At 44.4% G+C, this 23,731-nt stretch overlaps 1 protein-coding gene across 3 annotated transcripts in view; it reads left to right on the top strand.

The window, feature by feature from the left end:
* MASP1 (MBL associated serine protease 1) overlaps window positions 1-23,731 on the top strand; it is a 66,179-nt gene that overhangs the window by 18,963 nt on the left and 23,485 nt on the right. For 2 of the 3 annotated variants that reach the window (XM_037525267.2, XM_037525266.2), the window contains exons 3-10: window positions 5,525-5,702; window positions 7,309-7,440; window positions 10,453-10,649; window positions 12,031-12,178; window positions 13,473-13,591; window positions 14,449-14,527; window positions 21,240-21,377; window positions 22,083-22,157. In XM_037525267.2, the coding sequence (XP_037381164.1) occupies window positions 5,525-5,702; window positions 7,309-7,440; window positions 10,453-10,649; window positions 12,031-12,178; window positions 13,473-13,591; window positions 14,449-14,527; window positions 21,240-21,377; window positions 22,083-22,157 (1,066 nt within the window). Of the gene's footprint in view, window positions 1-5,524; window positions 5,703-7,308; window positions 7,441-10,452; window positions 10,650-12,030; window positions 12,179-13,472; window positions 13,592-14,448; window positions 14,528-16,934; window positions 17,251-21,239; window positions 21,378-22,082; window positions 22,158-23,731 lie in introns of those variants that run through there. The other variant, XM_054700431.1, reaches the window with a different exon arrangement.

The following is a 23,731-nucleotide window of genomic DNA, read 5'->3' as shown; positions in this document are numbered from 1 at the left end:
TGACCAAGACCACTGAGGAAGGGGAGAGAGAATTAGGAGGTGTGAGAGAGGGCAGGACTGGAAGCCAACCTGGAACCTCCAGACTGGCTTAATTGCCCCTCCTGTGTTTCCCTTTGTTGACTTGAACTGACTGATTTTACACCATTGGGTGGAAGTTAGAGAAAACTAGCTAAAGCCTAAGTTTCTTTAAAATAATTTCAAAACATTAAAATGTAAGGGAAATAAAAATTAGTTTCATCATAGTTCCATGGTTAACAGTTGGCTTTAATTCATATCCCTTTTTATTTTCAATCCTTAGTTTCAAACATAGCTATAAAGTATGTGCATTTTTTCCTTTTTCATTCAATATAACCTACTAAGAATGTTTCCATATTATAGCAAGTTCCCCATTAATTGTGGTTGCCTTTATCTTGGAACTCTATAAAGAAGGAGATTCTAAGAAAGGTGGTTCCCAAATTAATTATGCTGACAACAGGACAGCCCATCATACTTCCTGAATATCTGCCTAAATTTACCCTGAAAACCTCTTCAGGTGCCTAGAGAATATGTCAGAAGACTTGGCAACATTAGGCCCTGTAGGATAAGTCTCCCTTTGCCTCTTTCCTTAAAGGATCCTGAGTGTTATTAGAGAGGCAATTAGGATGCTGCAATTGTTGACCTGGAGCCACTTGCTAGATAATGGCCTTCACCAATTCCTTCAATTATCTGAGTTTCAGGTTTCTCACATAAAACCGAGAGTAGTCACTGCTGAGCTAACTTCTCCAGACATTGTTCTGAGGACCCAATGGCTAGTGATGCCTTTGTTAAACTCTGGTGAGATGACTTTAGGGACATGTGGAGGGCAGTCATAGCTGGCCTCCACAAAAATCTGGCCAACTTCTTGTTCTGCCTTAGCTTTACCTAAGAAGTTTCTACTGAAATAGAAAATTCTGCTGTTGGGCCTCCCTGGTGGCTCAGGCGCTTGAGCGCAGTGCTATGAAGCTGTCTGCAGCCTCTGCAGCACGGGTTTGATTCCAGCCAGCCAGCGAGAATCCCACATGGCGTGGCAGACATTTCCTGTCTCGCCCGCTGCTCCCCTCAGCAGTGTGTTTCGTCAGTCTGCCTGTTCTGTTCCCTGCTCTGTCTCTGGTGAATGCTCTCACCCTCCCGTGCCTCTGGCCTGTACCCCAGCACTTGTATAAATAAAAAATAAATCTTTAAAAAAAAAAGAAAAGAAAAAGAAACTTCTGCTGTTTCTACTGAAATAGAAAATTCATAGAAAATAAAGACTGATTCTTAGATAGATATCTCTTCCCAGGTTCCTATCTGTAATTGAGCCTCTTTTCTTATATCAGGTGGGGTGTGTGTGTGTGGAGTTTTATACTATGGGTACTGCAGGCCTTCACAGTTCCTTCTTGCTTCTATGAACTCACTATTACCTTCAATGCTCTACCTAATTCTACCTATCTAAATCTGATACATCTTTCAACCCCCAGTACAAGAACATTCTCTCCTTCCTGATGTTTTCTGACTCATCTCAGATGGATGCAATTTTTCCCTTCTTTAAACCCCTGGGGCTTCACATGTGTTAATACAATAGCTATGCCCTAACAATACCCTAACATACACAAAATTCATTACTTATTCTCCTGCTACATTTCACATTCCCAGGGCAGGCAACAAATGAGTGATTTTTGGCATGTTCTTGCTATAGGGGAAATAGAACTTGGTATATAAATATTTGTTTAATTCAGTTGAAAGAAAACAAATGAAAGATATGCAGTGGTGGTGCCCTTAATAACAGGAAGAGACATGGTTGCCCATAATCAGAAATAAAGAGGGGGCCTCCCTCGTGACACAGGGGTTAAAGTCTCAGCGCTATCAAGCTATTATCAGCCACTGCAGCCAGAGTTCGATCCCTGGCCAGGGAGATAACCAACATGGCATAGCAGACCTCTCCTATCTCACCTGCTGCTCCCCTCAGCAGTGTATTTCAGTAGTTTTGTCTGTTCTGTTCCCCACTCTGTCTCTGGTGAATCCTCTCACCCCCTGCACCTCTGGCCTACACCGCAGGCTTTGAATGCATAAGTAAATAAATTAATTAAATAAATCTTTTAAAAATCTTTTAAAAAATAAGAAATAGAGAAATGAAGAGTCTGTGATTTTCTAACCAGATTGTTCTCTATTATTATGAATTTTTCATCTTCATTTGATAAACTACTTCCCTCCCTCATGTTAATATGATAATTCTATAAATGGAATAGTACAAACAGAAGTCTAAGCTCAATCCTATGCCTCAGTCTACTCAGAGGTAAATTATTCTTGTAGAATTTTACAATTCATAGCAGGGGCCACAAATATTAACTACAACCAGTGACCCCTGTGTTTAGATTATGGCTGGAGCTGTCACTGAGCCACATCCTCTCTGAGAGACAGTCCATATACCCAAGATAAGGTGTCAAGAGGCCCTAGAGTCAGAAAAGTTGTTTGGCAAAGTGTCTGTGTCTTTTGTCATGTATTCTCGGAGTTGGTGAGTTCCTTTCTCCAGGGTCAGAATAGTTTTGTTCCAAAAACAAAACTGATACCAGGAAATGCTTGTGGTTATCTCTCCAACTGTGAGCGAGTTACTTCCCATCTCTGCCCCTCCCCCCCGAAAGGGGGGGATTGAAATAACTCTTATATGTCCAGATAGAGCTCTGATATTCCAGAACTCTATTCTGGTCTGGCCGCTGGCTAAATTCCTGGGGCTTCAGGCTACTGACCTTCCCTCCCCTGCTTCTAAAGACGGATGTGGTTCAGATTTTCCCATGGGTCCAGCAGGGCAAGACCTTACCTGATTGCTGGAAGAGGGTGGCTCTGCAGGTGATGACTGTTCATCTGCAATCACAAAAAGATCCTTAAGCCTGAAATTACAATGAGGAAGCTTACTTATCACAGAACTTCATTAGATCTCCCCCAATATAAATTATTTCTGAATAGTTTCACTGGAAAGTGTGCATGCTACAGGTACTGTAGTGCCCAAGAGACCTTGAGAATGACCAATAACAGGAAGGAAACTTCTGTTTCCAGAAGTGTTCATGCTCAAGGCATGACTATTCATTGGTTATTGATTTTGTATTACATGATTATAGACCACAGACAAGTTCAAGCCCATCAAGCTCTTCAGTAACAATATGTGTTGAAATTCCTGCTCACTGACTTCTCTTCTAATTGGTTTATTTAATGCATGGATATGAAGACTTGTCAGAAAACCAGTAGATTAAAATTAAAGGGGAGCCTAGAACTCACTTAAACCACTGTTTTACCAGCTGGATAACAAAGAGCTAGAGAGTGGATCCCCATAAAGCAGCTTATCAAGTGTCAAGAATAGGGCCAGGACTTCCAAATGCCAGGTGCATACACCTGACATTATTCCAAAGCAGAGGTCACAAAGATAATGCATTTCAGTTCATGCTGTCACTCACAGAATAATCCTTTTCCCAGACCCTTACTTTAAAACTACTTTGTCTTCTTTTTACTAAATTCTAACAAAAGTACCTTAACTGGTTTCTATTTTACAACATATTTAAGTTAATAGGCTGACATAAAGACAGGAAATAAAGTGTTACACAGAGAATACCTACAAATTGCCAAGGCATTATATTTGGGAGATGTTCAATGCAGGATGAGCAATATCACACAACCAACATCCTCAAGATGGTCGAAGTTTATATCCCTTTCCCTGGATAACCAAGAAATGTTAGCATGTTTTACCCAAAAGAGCAGGGATTTGTAGAAAGCAATTTTAAAGCATTACACCTAAAAAAAAAAACAAACAAACAAACAAAAAAACCCTTTTACTTATAGGTAGATGAAACTTCAGCTATCTGGAAAACTCAACTAACCAAAATCAGCCAGCTGTGATATTCAAGGAAGTGACATTTCAGCTGGGCGTAGATAGGCGTGTTCTACAGAAATAAGCTGGTGTGAGTTCGGCTAGTATCTGCAGACAAGAGGAATAAATAACAAAGCCATGATCTCATCTTCTGTTTACACTTCAGTTTCCAAAGTTAGTGATTAATTGTCCTTGTATTTTGTTGCCAGGGCAAATTGTTTTTCTTTAAAACTCCCACTTATTTTAAATAAATAAATCATTAGTTTCAAAACAGAAGTGTCAAATGTCAAGATACTTCTGACATACTAAGCTAATGAACAAAACAGTGAATTCATTAGAAGCTACTACAGATAGGCTTTGAGAACTTCCCATTAATGGTTTTGAAAGGCAGCAGAAATCATTCTTCTTGGTAAGAGATTTTCTCATGCATCTGGGTTAAAATATCACCAGAGGGTTGCAAACACAAATACCAGCTTAAAGCAATCAGGCTAGGTGTAAGATAATAAAATAGCCAGTAGCTCACATATTGGTTATCAAATAAATATACCAACCAGCTTCATCTTGTGCTTCCCAAACCAAACTCACACAAAATAATCTATAGACAACCATTTATATCTTTGCTTTGGTCTTTGAATTTACACAGGCCATTTTTGTTCTTCCAATGTAGGGAATTCTTTTAGCAACTCTGCAATTTTGCACTGAGTTTTAACACAAACACACAGAATATTATTTCTGCATGATTTTAGCAGTTTCTGAATCAAGACTACCTACTCAATATAGTCCTGATTATATGTTCCTGGACTTCCTTGTTCAAAAGTTTTCATTGTCTTCCTTTAATCACAGAACTAAGAATCAGTTCTTGTTATTAAGGCACTCAAGGTCAATCATAATCTAGTTTCAACCTATCCTTCTTAGTACATCTCCTGCTACAATCCCCAAAGACTCCCTGCTTTCTCACTGTCTCATAATGGGTCTTGCACTTTTAGCCCTTGATAACAAATATTTATTGGGTAACTGCTATGAGCCAGGTCCTGTTCTGTGCCCTAAAGACATGTCTATAAACAAAACAAAGTCTCACTCTCCTGCAGCTTACATTCTAATGGGAATTTCCACCTCCTCTGAGTATATCCCCGCAACTACGTTCCTGCCAAAGCACCTTTCACACAGGCTAAACTGTGTATGTCCATTTCCCTGTCTCTGAATACTGCCTCCTTGTGCACTATGCCTTGTTCACTTCTCATCACTCCTATTCCATGTCTTGATTAACAGCAGCGTATACTGAAACTCAATGTATTACTTTTGTTGTATATAACATTTATTTTCTTTGCAAATGTAGTCAATTCCTACAGAATATGGAATATATAGAATCTATCTGTGAAGTTGTCTAACTTTTTACCATAGAGTTATTTTCAACAAATAAGTCATTTGGTTGTTAACAGAAATGACAAATGTCAGGCTTCTTCTGATGGACCTAAACAAGATAAATGAACTAGTTAATTCACCAATAAGGCAACTTTCCTCAAATCTCAGATTCCCTGTTCCCCTTTCTCAGGGTTTTCCCAGTTTCCTGGTCATCTCATGGCTAACCCCTTTTTCTTTTCTCCTGGACACCATCAGAGAAACTAATTTGGGAAACTGCTCATCTCCTTCCCTTTCTTTTTGACCCCAAAGGTAGAAACTGAAGACCAGGTTCTGGCAACCTTCTGTGGCAAGGAGGCCACGGACACAGAGCAGACCCCAGGCCAGGAAGTTGTCCTCTCCCCTGGTGCCTTTATGTCTGTCACTTTCCGATCAGATTTCTCCAATGAGGAGCGATTCACAGGCTTTGATGCCCACTACATGGCTGTGGGTAAGTTGGGCGACGGGGTAGCTCATCCCCACCTGTCTCTTTCATCTATAAAAATTAAAATTGCCTTGTGCTCTCTTCTTCATAGTGAACATCTGTGTGCTCACCACATAATTTTGCCATTAATCTCTTACTGCATTTGCTCACTCATAATTATACAGCTATCTGTCATCTATTCCATACCTCTTCTTTTTTTGATGCATTTCAAAGTAAATTGCAGACATCAGTACGCCGCTTCTTAAATATTTTAGTGTGCACATCACTTTGTAAAGTTCAGTATCTGTTCACATTTTAATGTAATTTTGCATATAATGAAATGTGTAAATCTTACGCACATTTGTTTTCAGAAAGTTATGTTCATGTGTAACCCAAACTCTTATGTTGAACTTTACCAAAAACCTAGAAAGTTCCTTCCTGTTCCTTCCTAGTTGAATCTTACTCTCATCTCCATTAAAGGAAATGACAGTTATGATTTTTTTTCTATCACAGGTTAGTTTTGCTTCTACTTTCCACCATAGATTTGTTTTGCCTCTACTAAAACTTCATATAAATGAGCACACAAAGAATATATTTCAGTGGAGAAGATTCTTTTACTCAACCTAAGGTTTGTGAGATCCAGATATGTTGCAATACATCCATGATTTGTTCCTTTTCCTGGAAGAGCAATTTTGCACTGTATGACTATACTACAATTTGTTTATTCTCCCATTGATGGATGTGTGGGCTCTAACTACTCTCTCACTAATCAAGTTTCTACGAACTCTCACATATTTTTGTGAATATATGTTTTCACTTCTACTGGGTTAAAATCTAGGAGCTGAATTACTGGTAAGTACATGTTAAGGTTTATGAAAATGCCAGACCTTTTCCAAAGTGCTTGCACCATTTTATATACTCTGCGAGAGCTCTGCCTGTCCCTTAGCCCCACCAATATATGGTGCTGTCAATTTTTACATTTTTAACTACTCTGGTGGGCATATAGTGGTACCTCATTATAGTTTTAATTTGCATTTCCCTGTAACTAGTCATGTTGAGTATCTTTTCATGTGCTTGTTGGTCATTCAAATTTCTTTTTTGGGAAATATCTGTTCGAATTTTTTAATGGGGTTGAGAACATACATCTTTTTACCTTTATATTTCCAAGGCCTAGGACAGGGCTTGCCCCACATTAGGGACTTAGAAAGAGAGAGGCAGCAAGGAGGAGTTAAGAGCCTATGCTCTGGAGCTAGTCCTTGGATTTACATGGTAACTCCAACGCTTACTCCCTGCGTGACTTGGAGGAAGTCCTTTAATGCCTCTAAGTTAGCTTCATTGCCTGTAGAATGGGAATGATTAAGGTCCTGCTTGCTGTTATTCTAACTTCAGAGGCTACCACATTACCAAGAGTCAGGTTGCCTGGGTTTGAACCTAATGTTCTCTGTGACCATGGGTAAATTACCCACCTCCTCTGAGTTGCAGTTTCCTCATTTGTAAGTGGAGATAATGGCGACTTCTAAGGTTTGTGTGAGAAGTAACAAGGAACTGCGTGCACCTCCCAGCACAGTGAGCATGTCCGCAGAGCAGTCAGCACTGGCTGACTGACTGACTGAGGAGCTCTACTGCCCTGCAGATGTGGACGAATGCACGGAGCAGGAGGACGAGGAGCTGGCCTGCGACCATTACTGCCACAACTACATCGGGGGCTACTACTGCTCCTGCCGCTTTGGCTACATCCTCCACACCGACAACAGGACCTGCCGAGGTAGGACCTGGAGTGGGGCTCCGCATGTGACCCTTCAGCACCATATTTCCCAAAAAGATTAGGGGAGGCTCAAAGGAAGGACAGATGCACAATAGGAACAACATAAAGTGAAGTCAGATAGCTGTGCCTCCAAAACCACGTGGATGAAGATGCTGAAATGCCCACCAGCGTCTGATTCTCAAAGGACCACATTTGAGAAGCCCTAGCTTCCAGGCCACCTTTCTACCTGGGCAGCCAGATATTTCTGCTCTGGAGTCCCTCTCGCCTCTGCTACTGTAAGTAATAGGCCGAGCCAATGCCAGGGAAAACCTGGTTTCTCACTCCTCTTCCCCAGAGCCATGAAGTCAGAGATAGTTTCTTTTCCTCTTTTCTTCCATGGTCTCTTAGGTTCTTCTGTGATAGAAGAACTACAGCTCAGGGTCTCCCTGGTGGCCTAGGGGTTAAGTCTCAATGCTATCATTGTTATTGACTGAGTTCCATCCCTGGCCAGGGAGGTGACCCACATGGCACAGCAGACCTCTCCTGTCTTGCCCGCTGCTCCCCTCAGCAGTGTATTTCAGTCAATCTGCCTGTTCTGCTCCCCGCTCTGTCTCTGGTGAATCTTCTCACCCCTTGCAACTCTGACCTACACCCCCGTTCTTCTATGCAAAGAAAATAGAAATATTAAAATTTTTGTTAAAAATAAAGAAAAAAAAGAACTACAGTTCAAAGGAGAGAAACGGGAGTCAGGAGGCTAAGACAGAGAGCACTGGGGGCGACTCATTCCTTCTCTCTGCTTTCATCTCTCACCAATGTGCCTACTTTCCTGCCTTCTCAGGGTGGGGTCAGGGATGGAGAAATAGAAGGATTCACCTAACTTTCCATGAGAAGCTCCCGTGAGTGGGGTCATAGTCACATAAGCCAATGGTGAGATGGAGCGATGCTTTGCAGGAAGAGTGACACAGCACAGCCAGACTTGTGTTGCCTGGAAACAAACATGGCAAACACTTCCCAGAGACAGTGATCCTTGACAGAAATGAGAGAAAAAGGAAAAGGGGTGCATTCCGGCAGGGGAACAGCTCCTGCAGACATTCAGAGGCACGATGGATATGGAATGCCTGGGAATTAGCAGGAGCTTAGCTTGACCGCAGAGTGAGGATCTGTGTTTTAGAAAAATCACTTGGAAGCTGGATGAAGGATCTTGGGCAGAGGACAAGGTTGAAAACAAGAATTCTTTTCTTTCCTTCTTCAATAACTTCTGCTCACTTCCGAATAAAACCCCTATACGACCCATCAGTGTAAAGCAGCTACACACAGGAGTTTTCTGGAAGCAGGTGTTATTTCCTATGCTTTTCATTCGGTAAATATTTATTGAATATCTACTAAGGTTAATTATGATCTTAACTCTAGGTTAAGAGCAAGCAAGTTTCTCAATCTCTTTTTATTATCATCTACGTCCCCAGGAACCTTCTTAAGCATTATCTTTCTAATTACCCCAACCATGGATTTTTACTGCTGCAGATATGCTGTGAATAGGCCTATGTAGTGTATGTCTGTCTGTGTGTTCAAGCAAAAAGAGTAACACTCTTCTCCCAGAGAACCACTTTTAGTCCCCTTGGGTGATGTCACCCACACAAGCATGCTGGAGCTGGGATAGAAAATTAAAACTTGGGGATTCAAAAAACCTCTATCTAAACCTCCTTCTGCAGCTCATAGTTTTGAGACTCCAAGTTAGTCACCCCCTCTCCAGAGCCACAAATCTCTCACGTGCAAATGAGCACAATGAACAATGACTTAAAAAGGACTGACAGCCCAGATCTAGGATGGGACAGCTCAGGATGACGGTTCAGTGGAAAATAAAGGGATATTGGTGAAGCTCATCCCTGACCAGGACCCCAGGACCCTGGACTCTTCTTGGCTGAGGAAAATGCAGTAGGAAACAAAGCAGAATCCTCAGACTCATGTAATATTGGCTAGTGGGGGCAAGAATATCCACAAACTAATGTGTTACAGCATGTTCGGTGGTGGTCAGTGTCAGGAAAAACAGAAAGCCAGACCAGAGAGAGTGCGTTTGTGAGGGTTTGTGTGAGTCGAGGGTCAGGGAAGGCTTTGCACAGAGACCCAATGGAGCTCTGGACTGAAGAGTAAGCAAAAAAATGGGGTCCAGGGCATCCCTGGTGGCGCAGCAGTTGAGCACTGGGCTGCGAAGCTGGCTGCGAAGCTGTCTGCAGCCTTTGCAGCACCGGTTCGATCCCCAGCCACCGGTGAGGGTCCCACGTGGCACGCAGACCTCTCCTGCCAACCCTGCTCCCCTCAGCAGTGTACTTTGTCAGTCTGGCTGTTCTGTTCCCTGCTCTGACTCTGGTGAATTCTCTCACCCTCCCGTGCTTCTGACTGTACCCAGTGCCTGCATAAATTAAAAAAAAAAGTTCCTTAGGAAAAAAATGGGGTTCAAACTTTCCCTGCCTCAGAATCCTTCTCAGACCCTTCTTGCCCCCCACCAATACCAGAGAATCCCATGGAAAGCATTATCACCCTCCTAGCCTTTGAGTCTTGACTGCAAACTACTAAATGTGTGACCTTGGAAAACTCACTTCCCCTGGTTCAGCTTCACTTTCCCCATATGCAAAATGGGGATAATGTGGGCCTCCCTGGTGGCACAAGGGGTTAAGACACAGCACTATGAAGCTATCCACAGCCACTGCAGTACAAGTTCAATCCCTAGCCAGGGAGCTACCCACATGGTGCAGCAGACCTCTCCTGTCTTGCCTGCTACTCCCCTCAGCAGTGTATTTCAGTAGATCCACCTGTTCTGCTCCCCACTCTGTCTCTGGTGAATCCTCTCACCCCCCACATCTCTGGCCTGCACCCCAGCTCTTGTATGCATAAATAAATAAATCTTTTTTAAAAATGGGGATAATGACTGCTCCCTGCTCACTCCTCAGGAGCACCACTGGGAAGATGGTGCCTTAAGAAGGGGGTCGCTGTGGTCATGGTGGTGTGCGCCACCTCACTCCTGTATGTTTCCCACAGTGGAGTGCAGTGACAACCTGTTCACGCAGAGGACCGGTGTCATCACCAGCCCTGACTTCCCCAACCCTTACCCTAAGAGCTCCGAATGCTTCTACACAATCGAGCTGGAGGAGGGTTTCAGGGTCAGCCTGCAGTTTGAGGACATTTTCGACATTGAGGACCATCCTGAGGTGCCCTGCCCCTATGACTACATCAAGGTAAACATGCAATGGACACGTGCTCTGGTGAGGCTGAAACATCTTGGCTGAATTGGGAAAACTGATAGTCATGGCTCTCATCCTTCTCACCAGGACAAGGGGTCATGCAGTTTCTTTCCCCAAAAGTAATTATTTAAAATAACATCTATCACTTTAACCAGTTCCAACCTAGGTTCTCTCCTGATCCAACCCTAGTCCCTTAGTCACCTGCAAATCCCTTTTGTCATGTAATATCACATCATCACGACATAGCGCCAGGCCATCTTAGAACGCTGCCAGCCACGCACAGGAGCCCAGGAAAGTGCTAAGAGCTTTATCCTGCACTGAACTTCTCAGGGCTTCACTTTTCCCCTCCTTACAGCAAAGGTGGCGGGATGAAGATGTCACCCAGGATTGTCCAAGTCACCATCTCTCTCCGTCCTCAGAGATGGAAAGAAAAAGAGTAAAAGGCAGGGCCCAGAACTGGGAGAAGGGAGGTCTGGATCAGCTGAGAGGGCTGTTCCCTTCCCTCCATTGCTGCTCCATTCTAGTCCTAACCTGTTATCTCCTGGTCAACTGCAAGTCTTCCTAGCTGGTATTCTTGCTTCTATTTTTACCCTGTAAAATCTAATCTCCCATTGTATGGGGGCTGATCTTTATAAAAGCCAGATTCAATCAAGAGTGCACTAACTTTCTCAAGACATGTGCTATGGCCCGTGCCATAGCTCTCCCTTTTTTCTACCCACACTGGTTTCCTGTTTTTAAAACTTGACGAATTCCTTCCCGCTGTTGGTTGGTCCTAGCTCTTAGATATATTGTTTTCTCTGCTGGGAAGTTATTTCTCCTTTTCAATGACAAATTCTTATTCATCCTATATGGCTCAAATCCAGTGCACCTCCTCCAAGAAGGCTTCCTTGACCACCTTTTGAAAGTTATTATCTATATTATTGTCTGTTGCATATGTGATGCATGATACAGGTTACATAGATTTTATTACAGAGATTAAAAACATAGCACGTACTTATATTCCATATGTATATCACCCTGTGCTGTTTATAACCCTATAGTTATTTTGTCTATTATTTAATGGTAGTATTCCCCAACTGGAATGTATGTCCTTTAAGAGCATACATCCTAGCCTGCACACGTGGACAGGAGTCAGCCTAAGCCATAAGATGTTGTTCATCTCTAAGCAGAGTAATAGCCTACCATGTCCACTTCCAGGGCCACTGCATTTTAGAAATGGGATGGCAGAGATGATGCTGTTTGGTTAATGGTAACACATGGTAAAAATGCCAGTGAACACCATGGGGTCTATATGGAGGCTTCCCAAAGTACTCCGGCCCTGCAACACCCACTGCTGCTCAGATAGGGTCCTTCTTCTCTATCTTGCCTCTTGCAGATTCAAGCAGGTTCAAAAATGTGGGGGCCATACTGTGGAGAGAAAGCGCCAGAGCTCATCAATACTCAAAGCCACAGCATCCAGATCATGTTCCGCAGCGACAACTCAGGCGAGAACCGGGGCTGGAGGCTCTCGTACAGGGCGACAGGTACTGTGACCTCCCCCTTCCTGGGTCCTGCTTGAAGGACAAGGGATGTAAGCCTGGGGCTTTCCTGCGGAGGTTTGGGGGGTTCCCGGCAATGCCACTGGGATTAAGGCATACTCTCCTTTGTGACTAGTTTCCCATTTATAAAATGGGGTTAAGGACAGCAGAGGTAGCGTATTTGACTAGATTGGTAGTGCTCAAAACGAGCTACCCTTTAGAATCATATGGGGGGATTTTTCTTTAACCTGGTTTTCTGAACTCCACCCCTTTGCCCCGCTGGTCACTAGGCTTGGGCAGGACCCTCGAGCCCCAGGCTTCTCCACACTGCGGCTGGAATCTGGATGTAGGCCTAGAGTACAGAATGCTTCATTACGGTGGTTGACCCCCAGAGACTGTAGAGGAAAGCCCACAGATCTCAAGGCAACTAGGGCTGACCCAAACCCTGACAGAGCCATGTGACTCAAGGGGTCTGCAGAAACTGCAGGAAGAAGAGGCAGGGCTCAGGAACAGGACCACAGCTGGATGTGACTCATGCAGTTTATAGACTGAATTCCTGGCCCTGCCTATGGTATCACATTCAGGGCCCAGTGCTGGGAAGAGGAGTGAAAATGCTGTTTACAAAGACGTTTGTCGCAGAAAAAAACATCGAAGTTGAGACCAGATCTGGGAATCCTGTCAGGTGCAGCCTTTTGAAGAAGTCTGTCAGAGACATAGACATGGTCACAGTCTCTAACACTTTGAAGATTAGTCCTGGGAAGAAAGAGTGATAGGGGGAGGGAGAAACAAGTGGGAGGAGTCCATCCTGATGGCCCAAGATGGCAAACTATGCCAGATGAGCAAAAATTACAGGGGCACAAATTTCTATTGAATGTGGACACACTCTTCTTTAATCATAGGAGTCATGTGGAAGGCTCAGCCTGGGAGGTATCAGAGCTCCCTGTCACAGTAGGAATGCAAATAAATATTTGGCCTTTACTCTGGAGGATGTTGTAAAAGAGTGCATCAGACAACGGTTGGCCTCAATGACATTTAATTTCCTCTCCAGCCGTGAGTTTTGATGAAATCTAGTCAACTACCTCATTTTACAAATGAGGAAATGGAGGTTCAAGTTGGAACGTGACCTGCTCAAGTTTCCAGAGTGAATCTTCTCCAGGATCTAGAAGGTCCAGACTTCCCGATACCTATTTTCTGTGGTTTTCCTACCGCCATCAAACCTTGGGTCTTGGAGCCAGCAAACTTGCTGTCAGGCTTTTCCAGCAGGTTTTTCCCTGACTGCCCCTCCATTGCTCCCCACCAGGGAATGAGTGCCCAGAGTTACAGGCTCCTGTCCATGGGAAGATTGAGCCCTTGCAAGACAAGTATTCCTTCAAAGACCAGGTGCTCATCAGCTGTGACACTGGCTACAAAGTGCTGAAGGTACAGGCCCTCCCTTGGGGGTTGGGATGGGAGTGGGGGGGTGGGGCGGGCAACTCACCAGAGAAGCTCTCCAGAGCCTCCCAAAGCAGATGGGCTTCATTTTATCATGGTCCCACAGAGCATTTCACAGCTCCGCATAAACCTCCAAAATACTCCAGAAATTCCAGGCTTCTGAACATCTAAAGCATGGGTCCAAGACTCTCCTTCTGGAAATAGCATGAGAATCTCTTTTATCAGAGCATGGGCTGGTTGAACAACCTTGCAAAACTGTCAAGCTTACTTTAGGGAAACTGGGATGGGATGCAGAGATCTCAAAGGTGGCAGGCGGGCACTTTTCACCCTCCTATCCTCTGAAACAGTGGTGCTCCCAGAATCAAGGCCATATCTGAGATCAGTCAAAAGTCTGTCACCTGGGTGAGTCCAATGTGCAGTCAAGCCAGAGAACCACCGCTCTCAAGAAATGGTTCTGCACATGGGGCCCGGGACCACAGCACCATCTACTGGGAATGCATATTCTGGCAGGCCAGACCCACCAAGTCAGAAACTCTGGGGCAGGGTACAAACCGGAGATGCTGATGCTCAGCCACATTTGAGAAGTACTGCTCTGAAAAAGAAGTGAAGTGTATAGATTTCCTTCCCTTCCAAGGCAGTTGCTCATGACCTGTGCCTCTCTCCAGAGTTCCGTGGGGAATATGAATTCAGTTTCTCCCTTTCCCTTCTCTCCAAACTCACTTTGGCAACCCATGGGTAAACATCTCAGTCAAGGACAGTCAAGCTTGGAGTTTGATTTAGTTTTACTGGGAAACAAAACAACCACCAATCTGTTCTCCCCACCTCTCCTTCATGTTTCTTCCTAGGACAAGGTGGAGATGGACACCTTCCAGATGGAGTGCCTGAAGGATGGAACCTGGAGTAGCAAGGTCCCCACCTGTAAAAGTAAGAAAATAAAATCAGTTGATTGCAGGGATAACGAGCTCCCCAGCACAGGGGGAGACCATGCAAGGGGGAAATTTTGGCAGGTGCGTTGATGGGAGCTGAAACTCAATAGACACATGACTGTTGGACCAAAAAGGCTACTAATGCCCCTTTAGAAATCAGGCTTGAGGATTCTAAAAGAAACTTTTTATTGGTCCCAGCTTACTTTCTAGATACTCATTTTATGTCTACTGCAGACAGGTTGACAAATTTGCTAAAGGCATAGTACGGCTCCAGGCTGGAAACTAGCTCTGACGATTGCTAATTCAGGAAATTATTTTGCACCTGTGCTCAGAGCCAGTGACTTTGCCACCTCTCTGTGGCTATCAGCCTTATCCCTGGAGTCCTCTAGAGCAACTCCTGTTCAGGGCTGTGCAGCAAGGGCTTGAGGTCAGCCAAGGGGACATGTCTTAAGCAGGAACACATGACTGCACTGGCTTTTGGGATCCAGAGATCTTGACTTAACTCTGCTCCTAATACAGTGGCCATGAACAATATCCTTCACTGCCACGGTAAAATGCAGAATTAGGAGGAACCTGAATATTCTCAATTGTATCTCAGTGGTTCTGAAATAATGCCATACATATAAATCATGTAGAGAGCTAAGTGAAAATACAAATCGCCAGCCACCACTTCCTCCCCCACCCAGTGATTTCTAGAGCAAGATTTACAAGGACCACAATTTTAGGAAACTTATCTGTGGCAACAGTGATGAGAGGAAGCATAGCGACAGAAAGAGGGAAGGAAAGAGAGAATGGGGGAAGATTTGCTTTCAGAAGAAGTGAGTAGTCAAGAAGTAGGGTTGGTCCCAGCCGCCCTCATCCCCTGAGTTCACATAAACTGTGGAGTGCTGTCCGGGTCCCTTCTCCTCCGTGGCCAGTGCCTAGAAGGCAGGCAGGTCCTCCCAGGGTCCCAAGGGAGGCACTCTCAGGGGGAGTTGGGTCTCCCTGAGGCAAATCTCAGGCCATTTGGAGCAGAATGTGCTTGTTTTTTCAGTTTTCTTTTATAGGATGATGTGGCTGGAGTCAGAACCCAGGGAGGGAAGGGGCGGAGGAGGGACTGCATTTTATGACTTGAACAAAAAGTTTCCCAAACTTTTACTAGATGCCTGTGCAGAGAGGTCTATAGGGAATTCAGCTGGAAAAGACATAGTCCAGACATCAAAGAACTTAAATGCCAGCCAACACATCTGCCACCTCCGCCCACACGGGGCTCATGTGCAGTGTGGTGACTGAGTTCCACTGAGGCACTCTCCAGGGCAAAGCAAGGGTGCCCTCAGGGAGGACAGCAGGAGGGCAGGATGTGGCTTGGCAGCCAGGAAGTTCTATATTCAAATCCAGACTGGACCCATACAGGGACCCAAAGCAATTTGCTCAGATGATTTTGGCCTCAGGTCCTGAATTCTAGATTGTTCTGAGGGCTGAGTTAATAATGTGCATCTCATACCTTGGAGCACCAGAAATAAGGAAAAGCTCAACTAAAGCTATTTCTTCCCGTAACTCAACCTTCTCACTAGGAAAAGTTTCGCTTCTCTCTTTCATGCTTTTGGAAAGTAGGAAATGCTAATAATATTTTTTTCCCTTGATGAAACATAGGTGCTTTTCATTATAACAGATGTGTTGGTAGAGTAAGTAACAGCATTTGATGGTATCATTTTGTGTGACTTATGTTTGCATACAAAAGAATACCCCATCGTTCCATACTAAAGAGGAATTTTTTCCCCCTATTAGGAAGTAGTTCTCCGATTGTAGTCTCAACTAAAGTCTTACTAGACAAACTTGACATCTCTGCCTGTTCACTGAGCAGATATTTATGAGCATCTCTCCATCCCAGGCATGTGCTAGGTCTCAGCGGAGATGTGAAGTTGAACAAGGCTGAGAAGATGCGAGTCTCCCCTGCCTCCAGAGATGGGGGAAAAGTGTTGGGAGTATACAAAAAAATGTGTGTACAGTGATGAAATGAGCACTGGAATGAGAAGTGGAAATCTGGAATGTCCTGACCCTGTCTCCACCTTGCTGTGGTGATCTGAACAAGTCCTGCTTCTGCAAAATGAGGATTTGGGACAGATAGATGCAAAGCTTTTTCCAGGGCCAGAATGATACACATAATCCTCAATAGCTAGGATTTATGACAGTGCAAATTCTCAGGCTGGTACCAATTCTGCAACCCAAACTGTCCTTCATACTGGCTGTACCCTTAACTGTGCCTCCTAATCAATTCTGATGAAATGATTTCTGTATTTCCTGCATGACTGTTTCTGCTTTGCTGGCTAATTTTTCTCTTTCTCTTCTTTCTTTCTCTCTCTCCCTCTCTCTGCATCCTTTCTCTGTATCTCCTGATCCCTCTTTGATCTTCACCATGGTTGCAGAAACAGAAATGGATGTGGAGAGCGAACTCAAGTCAGAGCAAGTGACAGAGTGAATGACGGGACCCCACACAGTGCAGACATCCAAGAATGGACTCCCCACAAGGGCCTGGGGCCCCAGAGCTACTCCACCCCTCCCTGCCCCACCAACTCTCCATATCCTGGTTTAGTGTGGATTAGAATGGGTGCTGCACAAGGCGACACAGTCTCAAGCAGTTGAAACTGCTGGGTGTATGAGAACAATTCTCTATTTGTGGGTTTGCCTATCATTCAAGCTTTCTCTGGAAAATGATGAAAAGACAATGGGGCATTTTATTTTTTAACACCTCTAAGTGGATTGTACTGCTCTCAATGGAAAATAGCATTGGTCTGAGAGACTCAGATTTAATATACAGTCCCATGGTTTTATGCTGACCAGGTCAAAGTGGACCTGCTCTCTACTCCACTCCATACTTCAATTTTTAAGTGGGCCAAAATGCCTGTAACTTTATGACTTCAATATTTTTACCTGTCACCAGTTTGGTAATAGCCATGAGTAGGTGAAATTAATAACTCATATAGCATGGATTTTAAGGAAATATAGACATGTTCTCCCACTACAAAGTTTCCCTTCCACTTATACCCAACCCAAGGTTGACATTCCATCAGCAGAGGCTCTTTCCTCTGAGGCTTACAAATTTCTGAAAATTCACTAATTAAAGTTTTTGAAAAGCCAGGTATCGCAATTGAAAACATCAGTGCTCAGTTCTGGTACCCTTGGACATCACTGGGTCAAAAATAGTGATAAAGGAAGGGCTGTGAGGTGGCAGCCTGCATGCTGGGTATCTCAGCTTCTGCCTGGAAAACACCTGGACATTTGTGTTGGAGAACGCAGGCACTGAATCCACCGTGACTACTCTGATAGCTGAGTGACCTTTAGATGAGGGCAGCATCCCACAAGGGTGGACAGGGAGCACTGTGGGGGCAGAGGTGCCCTCCTAGGGCAGGAGTGCCTTTAGGAGGGGAGACGAGGCCACCACTAATGACAAGAGTGAGTTGAATCAATTTCGCTAAGCATGCAAGTATAACGGCTAAAGGAATCATAATTTAGGTAGAAAACTTGATATGGACACAAACAATTGCACTGTCAGGTGACCTAAGATACCTGCATCAGAGAGAGAAAGGAGGAAGCAAGGAGAAATGAGGAAACAGCGCTACCCTCACAGAAGAATGAGAAAAGGCTCTCAAGAAGAAGCAATGTTTGAGCAAAACCTCGAGGGTGGCAGTGGCAGGAGCAGGGACCACAGGGCCTGTGTGGGCGAGGCAGCAGGGAGACAGCAGCACCGTGAGGGAAGGACAGCTCACCAGGGGAAGGATGAAGACAAAGCGTTGAGGAGGGAGAGCATCCCTGGAGCCTTAATGTTAGGGTGAGCCAATTGCACGCAATTCTCTAGGAGGCCCAAACTGTGGCAAAGCATGCACAGGACAGCAGGTTGAGAGATGTGTCTGAAGGAAAGCAAACAGCAGCTGGGTGACAATGGAGTCGAGGTGTGGAGAAGCACAATGAGAAATGGTGGCCCAGGGTTGATCCCAGAGCATGGATGTGACCTGGGGGAGCTTTAGATGGAAGGATGAGAGAATTTCTAAAACACAGGAGGAACATTACCTGATCAAGCAGGGTCTGAACACAATATCTTGGAATGTGCCAGTCAGAGCTGCTCAAAAGCCCCAGAGTAGGGAAATTTCCTCGAATTTCCTAAAGACATGGGTTTGGCCAGCACTGTAGACTAGGGCAGAGGTGCACCACTCCCCCACTCACCTAACCCACACTCAGTGACCTGTTTCCCACTGTTATCACCTCCTCTGTTTGGTTGTAGGGCCAGTTTTATTAGTAGACAAGGTTATTTTTCTAGAGTGAAGTGAAAGCTGACCCTCCATCCAGAAAATATCCCCTCCCCCCAGTGCTGGCCATAGAATGGACTCTCCATAGCCTGGTCTGCTGGCCATGTCTGAGACCAAGCCTGGAATTCTTTCATCTGGAGCTAGGAACGAGGTCTGCAGATACCTAGAGCAAAATAAACTGCCAGACCAAAATTACAGGAGACAAGAGCAATACCAAGATCCTGCACCAATCAATGGCATTTCCTTAAAAAGGAAGAAAAATCTGCTTTGTCTTTTACTGGGAAAATACATTTAAAACTGCTTATAGCTTTAAATAATAAATATCGTCACCTCTTGTTACCTAGTGCTGACCCTCACATGCTTTCCTGAGAGAGTCTCCCTTCCGATGATCAAAACAAATGGGAAAGATTTGTAGAGGGTTTTGGAGGTCAGGACAAACATGAACCAGGTCTTGGCCTTCACCTTCCTTTTGGTAAGAGCTAACTCATTTACTCCCATCCTCCATGCCTCTCCTCCACCCGGAAGGGCTTGGAGTTCTCTAGATTTTAAGTTAGAAAACTCTCTTTTTCAATTAAAAAGATGAATATGGAATTCTAAAGTTAAAAACATAATTCTGAGCACCACCCGAGAGGTAAACATCCCCCTCTCTGTTTCCCAAGGAGGAGGGAAAATCTGGAAACTCTTCCAGGGCTTTGCATGTGGTTCTCTACGACTATTGGAAGATTGACAGCTGGTGTCCGCCATGACCCAGCTAATAATGATTATAGGCTAATTTAACTAGAAAACAGACCCTTAACAATTGTTGGTTTGGTTTACTTAAAAGAACACTGAGTTTAAGGTCAAGTCTAGTTCTCTGACAGTAATTCCCTGTGATCTTAAACTAATTACATCTCCTCTCTAGACTCTGTACAGAAGATATTCGAGATTGCCTACCTCTGTTGTTGAACTGAAGGCACAAAGCCAAAAACCATGCCAGCAGTTTTTGAGAAAAGAGCCAGTCGAATGTGAGGTCACCTGGCAGGAGGCTGAAGGCAAGGCTCTCAAATCAGTATCCCCAAGGACGGGGCTTTGGGCATATTTATGGGGTCAAAGAACAACTATAGAAAATGCAGGTTGGTAGTGTCTGATTGGTTGCTTTCTGATAAATCAAGCATAACTCGAATTTGGATCCAGAACTGCAACATGCTGAGCAGCACTGGCTTCTGAATGTTGTCCCTCTAGCCATGAGGCGGGCACCTTAGTCCCATCTTCCAAGGCTGTGTTTAGTCCAAGGAACGAGATGCCACCCAAGGAGAGTAAACACTGTTCTGGGACTGCACTCTGAATACAACTTGTCAACTTACGGAAGATTGGGATTTTTCTTTCCTTATGTAAAATGAGTTGGGGTATTTTTGCAAGCCCATCGTTGCAAGCCCATCCTGCTGTTCTTACATGATAAGCAGAAATAGCAGATGACCAGTATGACCAACACAGTTTCACATTCAGGTTCCTTTCCAATGGTGAAGTCCTACGAATCCTCTATGACTCTTTAACTCTGCCATAGGCTGTTAGACTTACAATTAGAATTTCTTTGGAGATGAACACTACCCCTAACAGAAGCCCCAAATGGAGACTGATAAATTGGCTCCCCAGTCTCTGATCTGGCTCATGGCAGATGCATGCAGGACTCTGTCAGTGTCAGCAACTCCCCTTAGACCTGTCTGGACTGGGAAACTCCCCCAAAGCCATCTCTGAAGAACAGGCAACTTTGGTCTTATCCTACAGCCAGCACCAATGTCCCGTCATCAACAATTGGAAAAAATGAGCAGGTAAAGACTAAAACCTGGTTCACCCTGGACCCTGCCTCCTTCCTTCTGTGGCCAAGGGAGTTGCCTGCACAGTCGATGGGGTGGGGCTGGACTTACGAAAGAACCAGCTTCCTTTTGTTTGTTTTTGCTTTTGTTTTCCATGCCAAGCTCCAGTGTGAGCATATTAACTGTCCTTACTCACTTAGCATGTGGTTGGGTCTGGAAGAACTAAAGAGTTTTTACTTCATATCAGCCAGAATTTTCTTATTGAACCAGGACTTCATGCTTGAGCAGAGATTAGGAAGGTTGCACAACAAAAGGGGAAGTTAAGGAACGAGCCTTTTGGGGAAGAGCCTGGGTCTGCTTGGCTCTCAGCAGATGTGCCCCTGTCCTGGAACTGACACAGGGCCAGGTGTGTTGCACCCAGTAGCACCTTTGTGGATGGGCCACCCAAAAGCAGGGTCCCTGATGACCACTCAGCTTGTACCTGCACAAGCCCTCTGGCACATTCTCAGACTATAGCATTGCGCTCTGAGGTTTTGTGCCACGCAAAACTGCACATCCCCCCAAGAGAGACCCACCAAACAGCACCAGAAGAAGTGCAAAGAGTAATCCATCGTCTCACTCTTGTTTCTTTCAGTTGCAGACTGTGGCGTACCGCCAGAGCTGGAACATGGTCTGGTCACCTTCTCGTCCAGGAACAACCTTACTACATACAAATCTGAGATCAGATACTCCTGCCAGAAGCCCTACTACAAGATGCTTCACAACATCACAGGTGAACCCCTCCATGCTAAGCCAGTCCACTCTGGCCTCACGCCCTCCAATTCAGGGTTGGTCAGAATGCTGTAACAACCTGTCTGCTGGCCACAGTCTGGGAGGAATTGAGAGGAGAAACAATTGGAGACATGTCTCACTCCAAGAGTTAGGCCTTGTGGCAGCTCAACATCCTAACATACACTCACAGCCCCAGCACAGAAGGAATGCCTGGGGAGATGGGAAGGCTGACAGCTCTGACTCTGCTACAGAGTGACACTAAAAAAATTGCCCTATTTTTCTAAGCCTCCAAATCCTCATTTGTCAAATAGTAGCGAACAGTGATAGTGTTCAAGAGCTATTATAAGATCCCAGGAGAAGGTGCAGTCTGTTAAGTGATGATGAGGAAGCCCCAGTTGGAACCCAAGCAGGACAGTTAGGAGGAAACAGCCCATGTGGGAAATAGAAAATACCTCCATACTGAAGAGTGTAGAGTTTGTTTTTAAGAGCAATGGATGTCATTGGTTATTTTGAGCAGGGGAAGGCCATGATCAGATTCCCATTTTAGAAAGATCCTTTAGTTTCCACAGGGGACTCAAAGAGAGTGGCTTCAGAGACCATTCAGTCTTGTCATCACCCACAATAGAGTATTAAGAACCCAGATCTGTTTTCTGTGTGCCTCAAACCAACCATTGTCTCCTTCTCCAATCATTTTTAACTCTCCCAGGCATATATGCATGTTCTGCCCAAGGAGTCTGGATGAATGAAGTGCTGGGAAGAAGCCGGCCCACCTGCCTGCCAGGTACCTCACCCTCCAGTCCTTTTCCTCAAGGACTACCTTTCAAGGCCTTTGGGCTGTGAATGCCCAATGGATTAGTAGGGTGGGGGATGACATTTTGATTGATCATCAGGGGTCAAAGGTCAGAGACACCTAAGCTCACACTTTAAACCAACCAACCTCGATATCCAGCCTGTTTTATATGGCTCAGAGTTCCTGTGTCTCCTCTCTCTGAAGTTCTGCCTCCTCCCCACCAGGTTTTCACCCAACACAGCATATGTGTGTGCACCTGCTGTGTGCCAGGGAAATCAATTAGACACCTTGTACTCAAGCTCTCCCTTTTCTGAAGGGAGAATGAATGACAGACCAATAAGAAATAATTATAACACAGAGTAAGAAGTTCTTCTAAAGAGCAATGTGTTGAAGTTTTTCTGATTGCTGCCTCCAAGTGTCTCACCTACTGACCTGACTTTAAAATGGAGAGAGAATTTTGTGGCAATAGGAAGTGTCACTGTGCATACAGATTGGGGAATATTTTGTGGACATTTACTTTAGCATCAAAGGTATTGATGATTTGCATTGCAATCACAGTGCGAACATATATTCAAATTCACTAGTGAGAACATGATAGCCCTCAAAATGCACGATGTACGCTCAAACAAATAATCAACAAAAAATAATTTATTTTCTTCATGACATAGAACTTTACTTTTAAAAAAAGTAAGAATTATAACCAATATTGAATAGTAGTCAAAGATAAAACCATCAAGACATTTGAAGTATTGAGTAGCATCTTCATATTACTGAATTTGAATGTTAGGGAAGCTGAGATACTATATTTTTGAATGGTACATTTTAGTAGCCTTCAATATTTGCTCATTAAGCTTCTAGATGTTAGATTACAAAGGAAAGACCATGGTGTTGTCAACTATTAATCTTTAAGAACTGAAAAAACTATTAGCATAAAGTTTTAGTTTTGGCCATCACAGGTGCTTCAGGATCTCAGAGAAAGAAGAAGTCACTGCACATGATTGTCTGGGAGTAGAGGGATGAAGACTGGTTAGGAAGACTTCATTTAGGAGGACTGTATGCCTGAGAAAGGACTCATGGGAGATAGAACCAGGAGAGGTCAAACCATCCACATTTTGTAAATGCCTTTATCACTATTAGGCTTTGCTGGTTGCACAGCCACAGACTATAATTAATGAAGTCTAAGAGAAGATGGGAAATGGTGGTGCTGTGGCAAACTACAGGTTCAAGTCCACATTTCACTAGAATACAAAGAAAACACTCTGCAAGTGTGTTCCATCCTGGGTGTTCATATTGCAAAGGGAAGATGTTCTAGAAGGGAAAGATGCACTGAGCTGTAGTCAGGGGTCTGGCTCCTTGACCTCATGTTGCCACTTCCTGACTGATCTTTGGTAAGTAATCTCGCCTCTCTGGGGCTATGAGTCCAGACCTCAGAAATGAGGGAGCAAGACCATGTGGTCTGTGACATTCTATGACTCTTTTTTTTTTTTTTTTTTTTTGACATTCTATGACTCTTAATAACCACTGCACTCTATACTTATCCAATGCATCTCTGATACAATGAATCA

Source organism: Talpa occidentalis, unplaced genomic scaffold, assembly GCF_014898055.3.
Source record: "Talpa occidentalis isolate TD23 unplaced genomic scaffold, MPIMG_talOcc4v2.1 talOcc4.4, whole genome shotgun sequence".
NCBI classification, from domain to species: Eukaryota; Metazoa; Chordata; class Mammalia; order Eulipotyphla; family Talpidae; genus Talpa; species Talpa occidentalis.
Note: the sequence above shows the minus strand (reverse complement) of the source record. Positions and strands in the feature narration are given on the sequence as shown.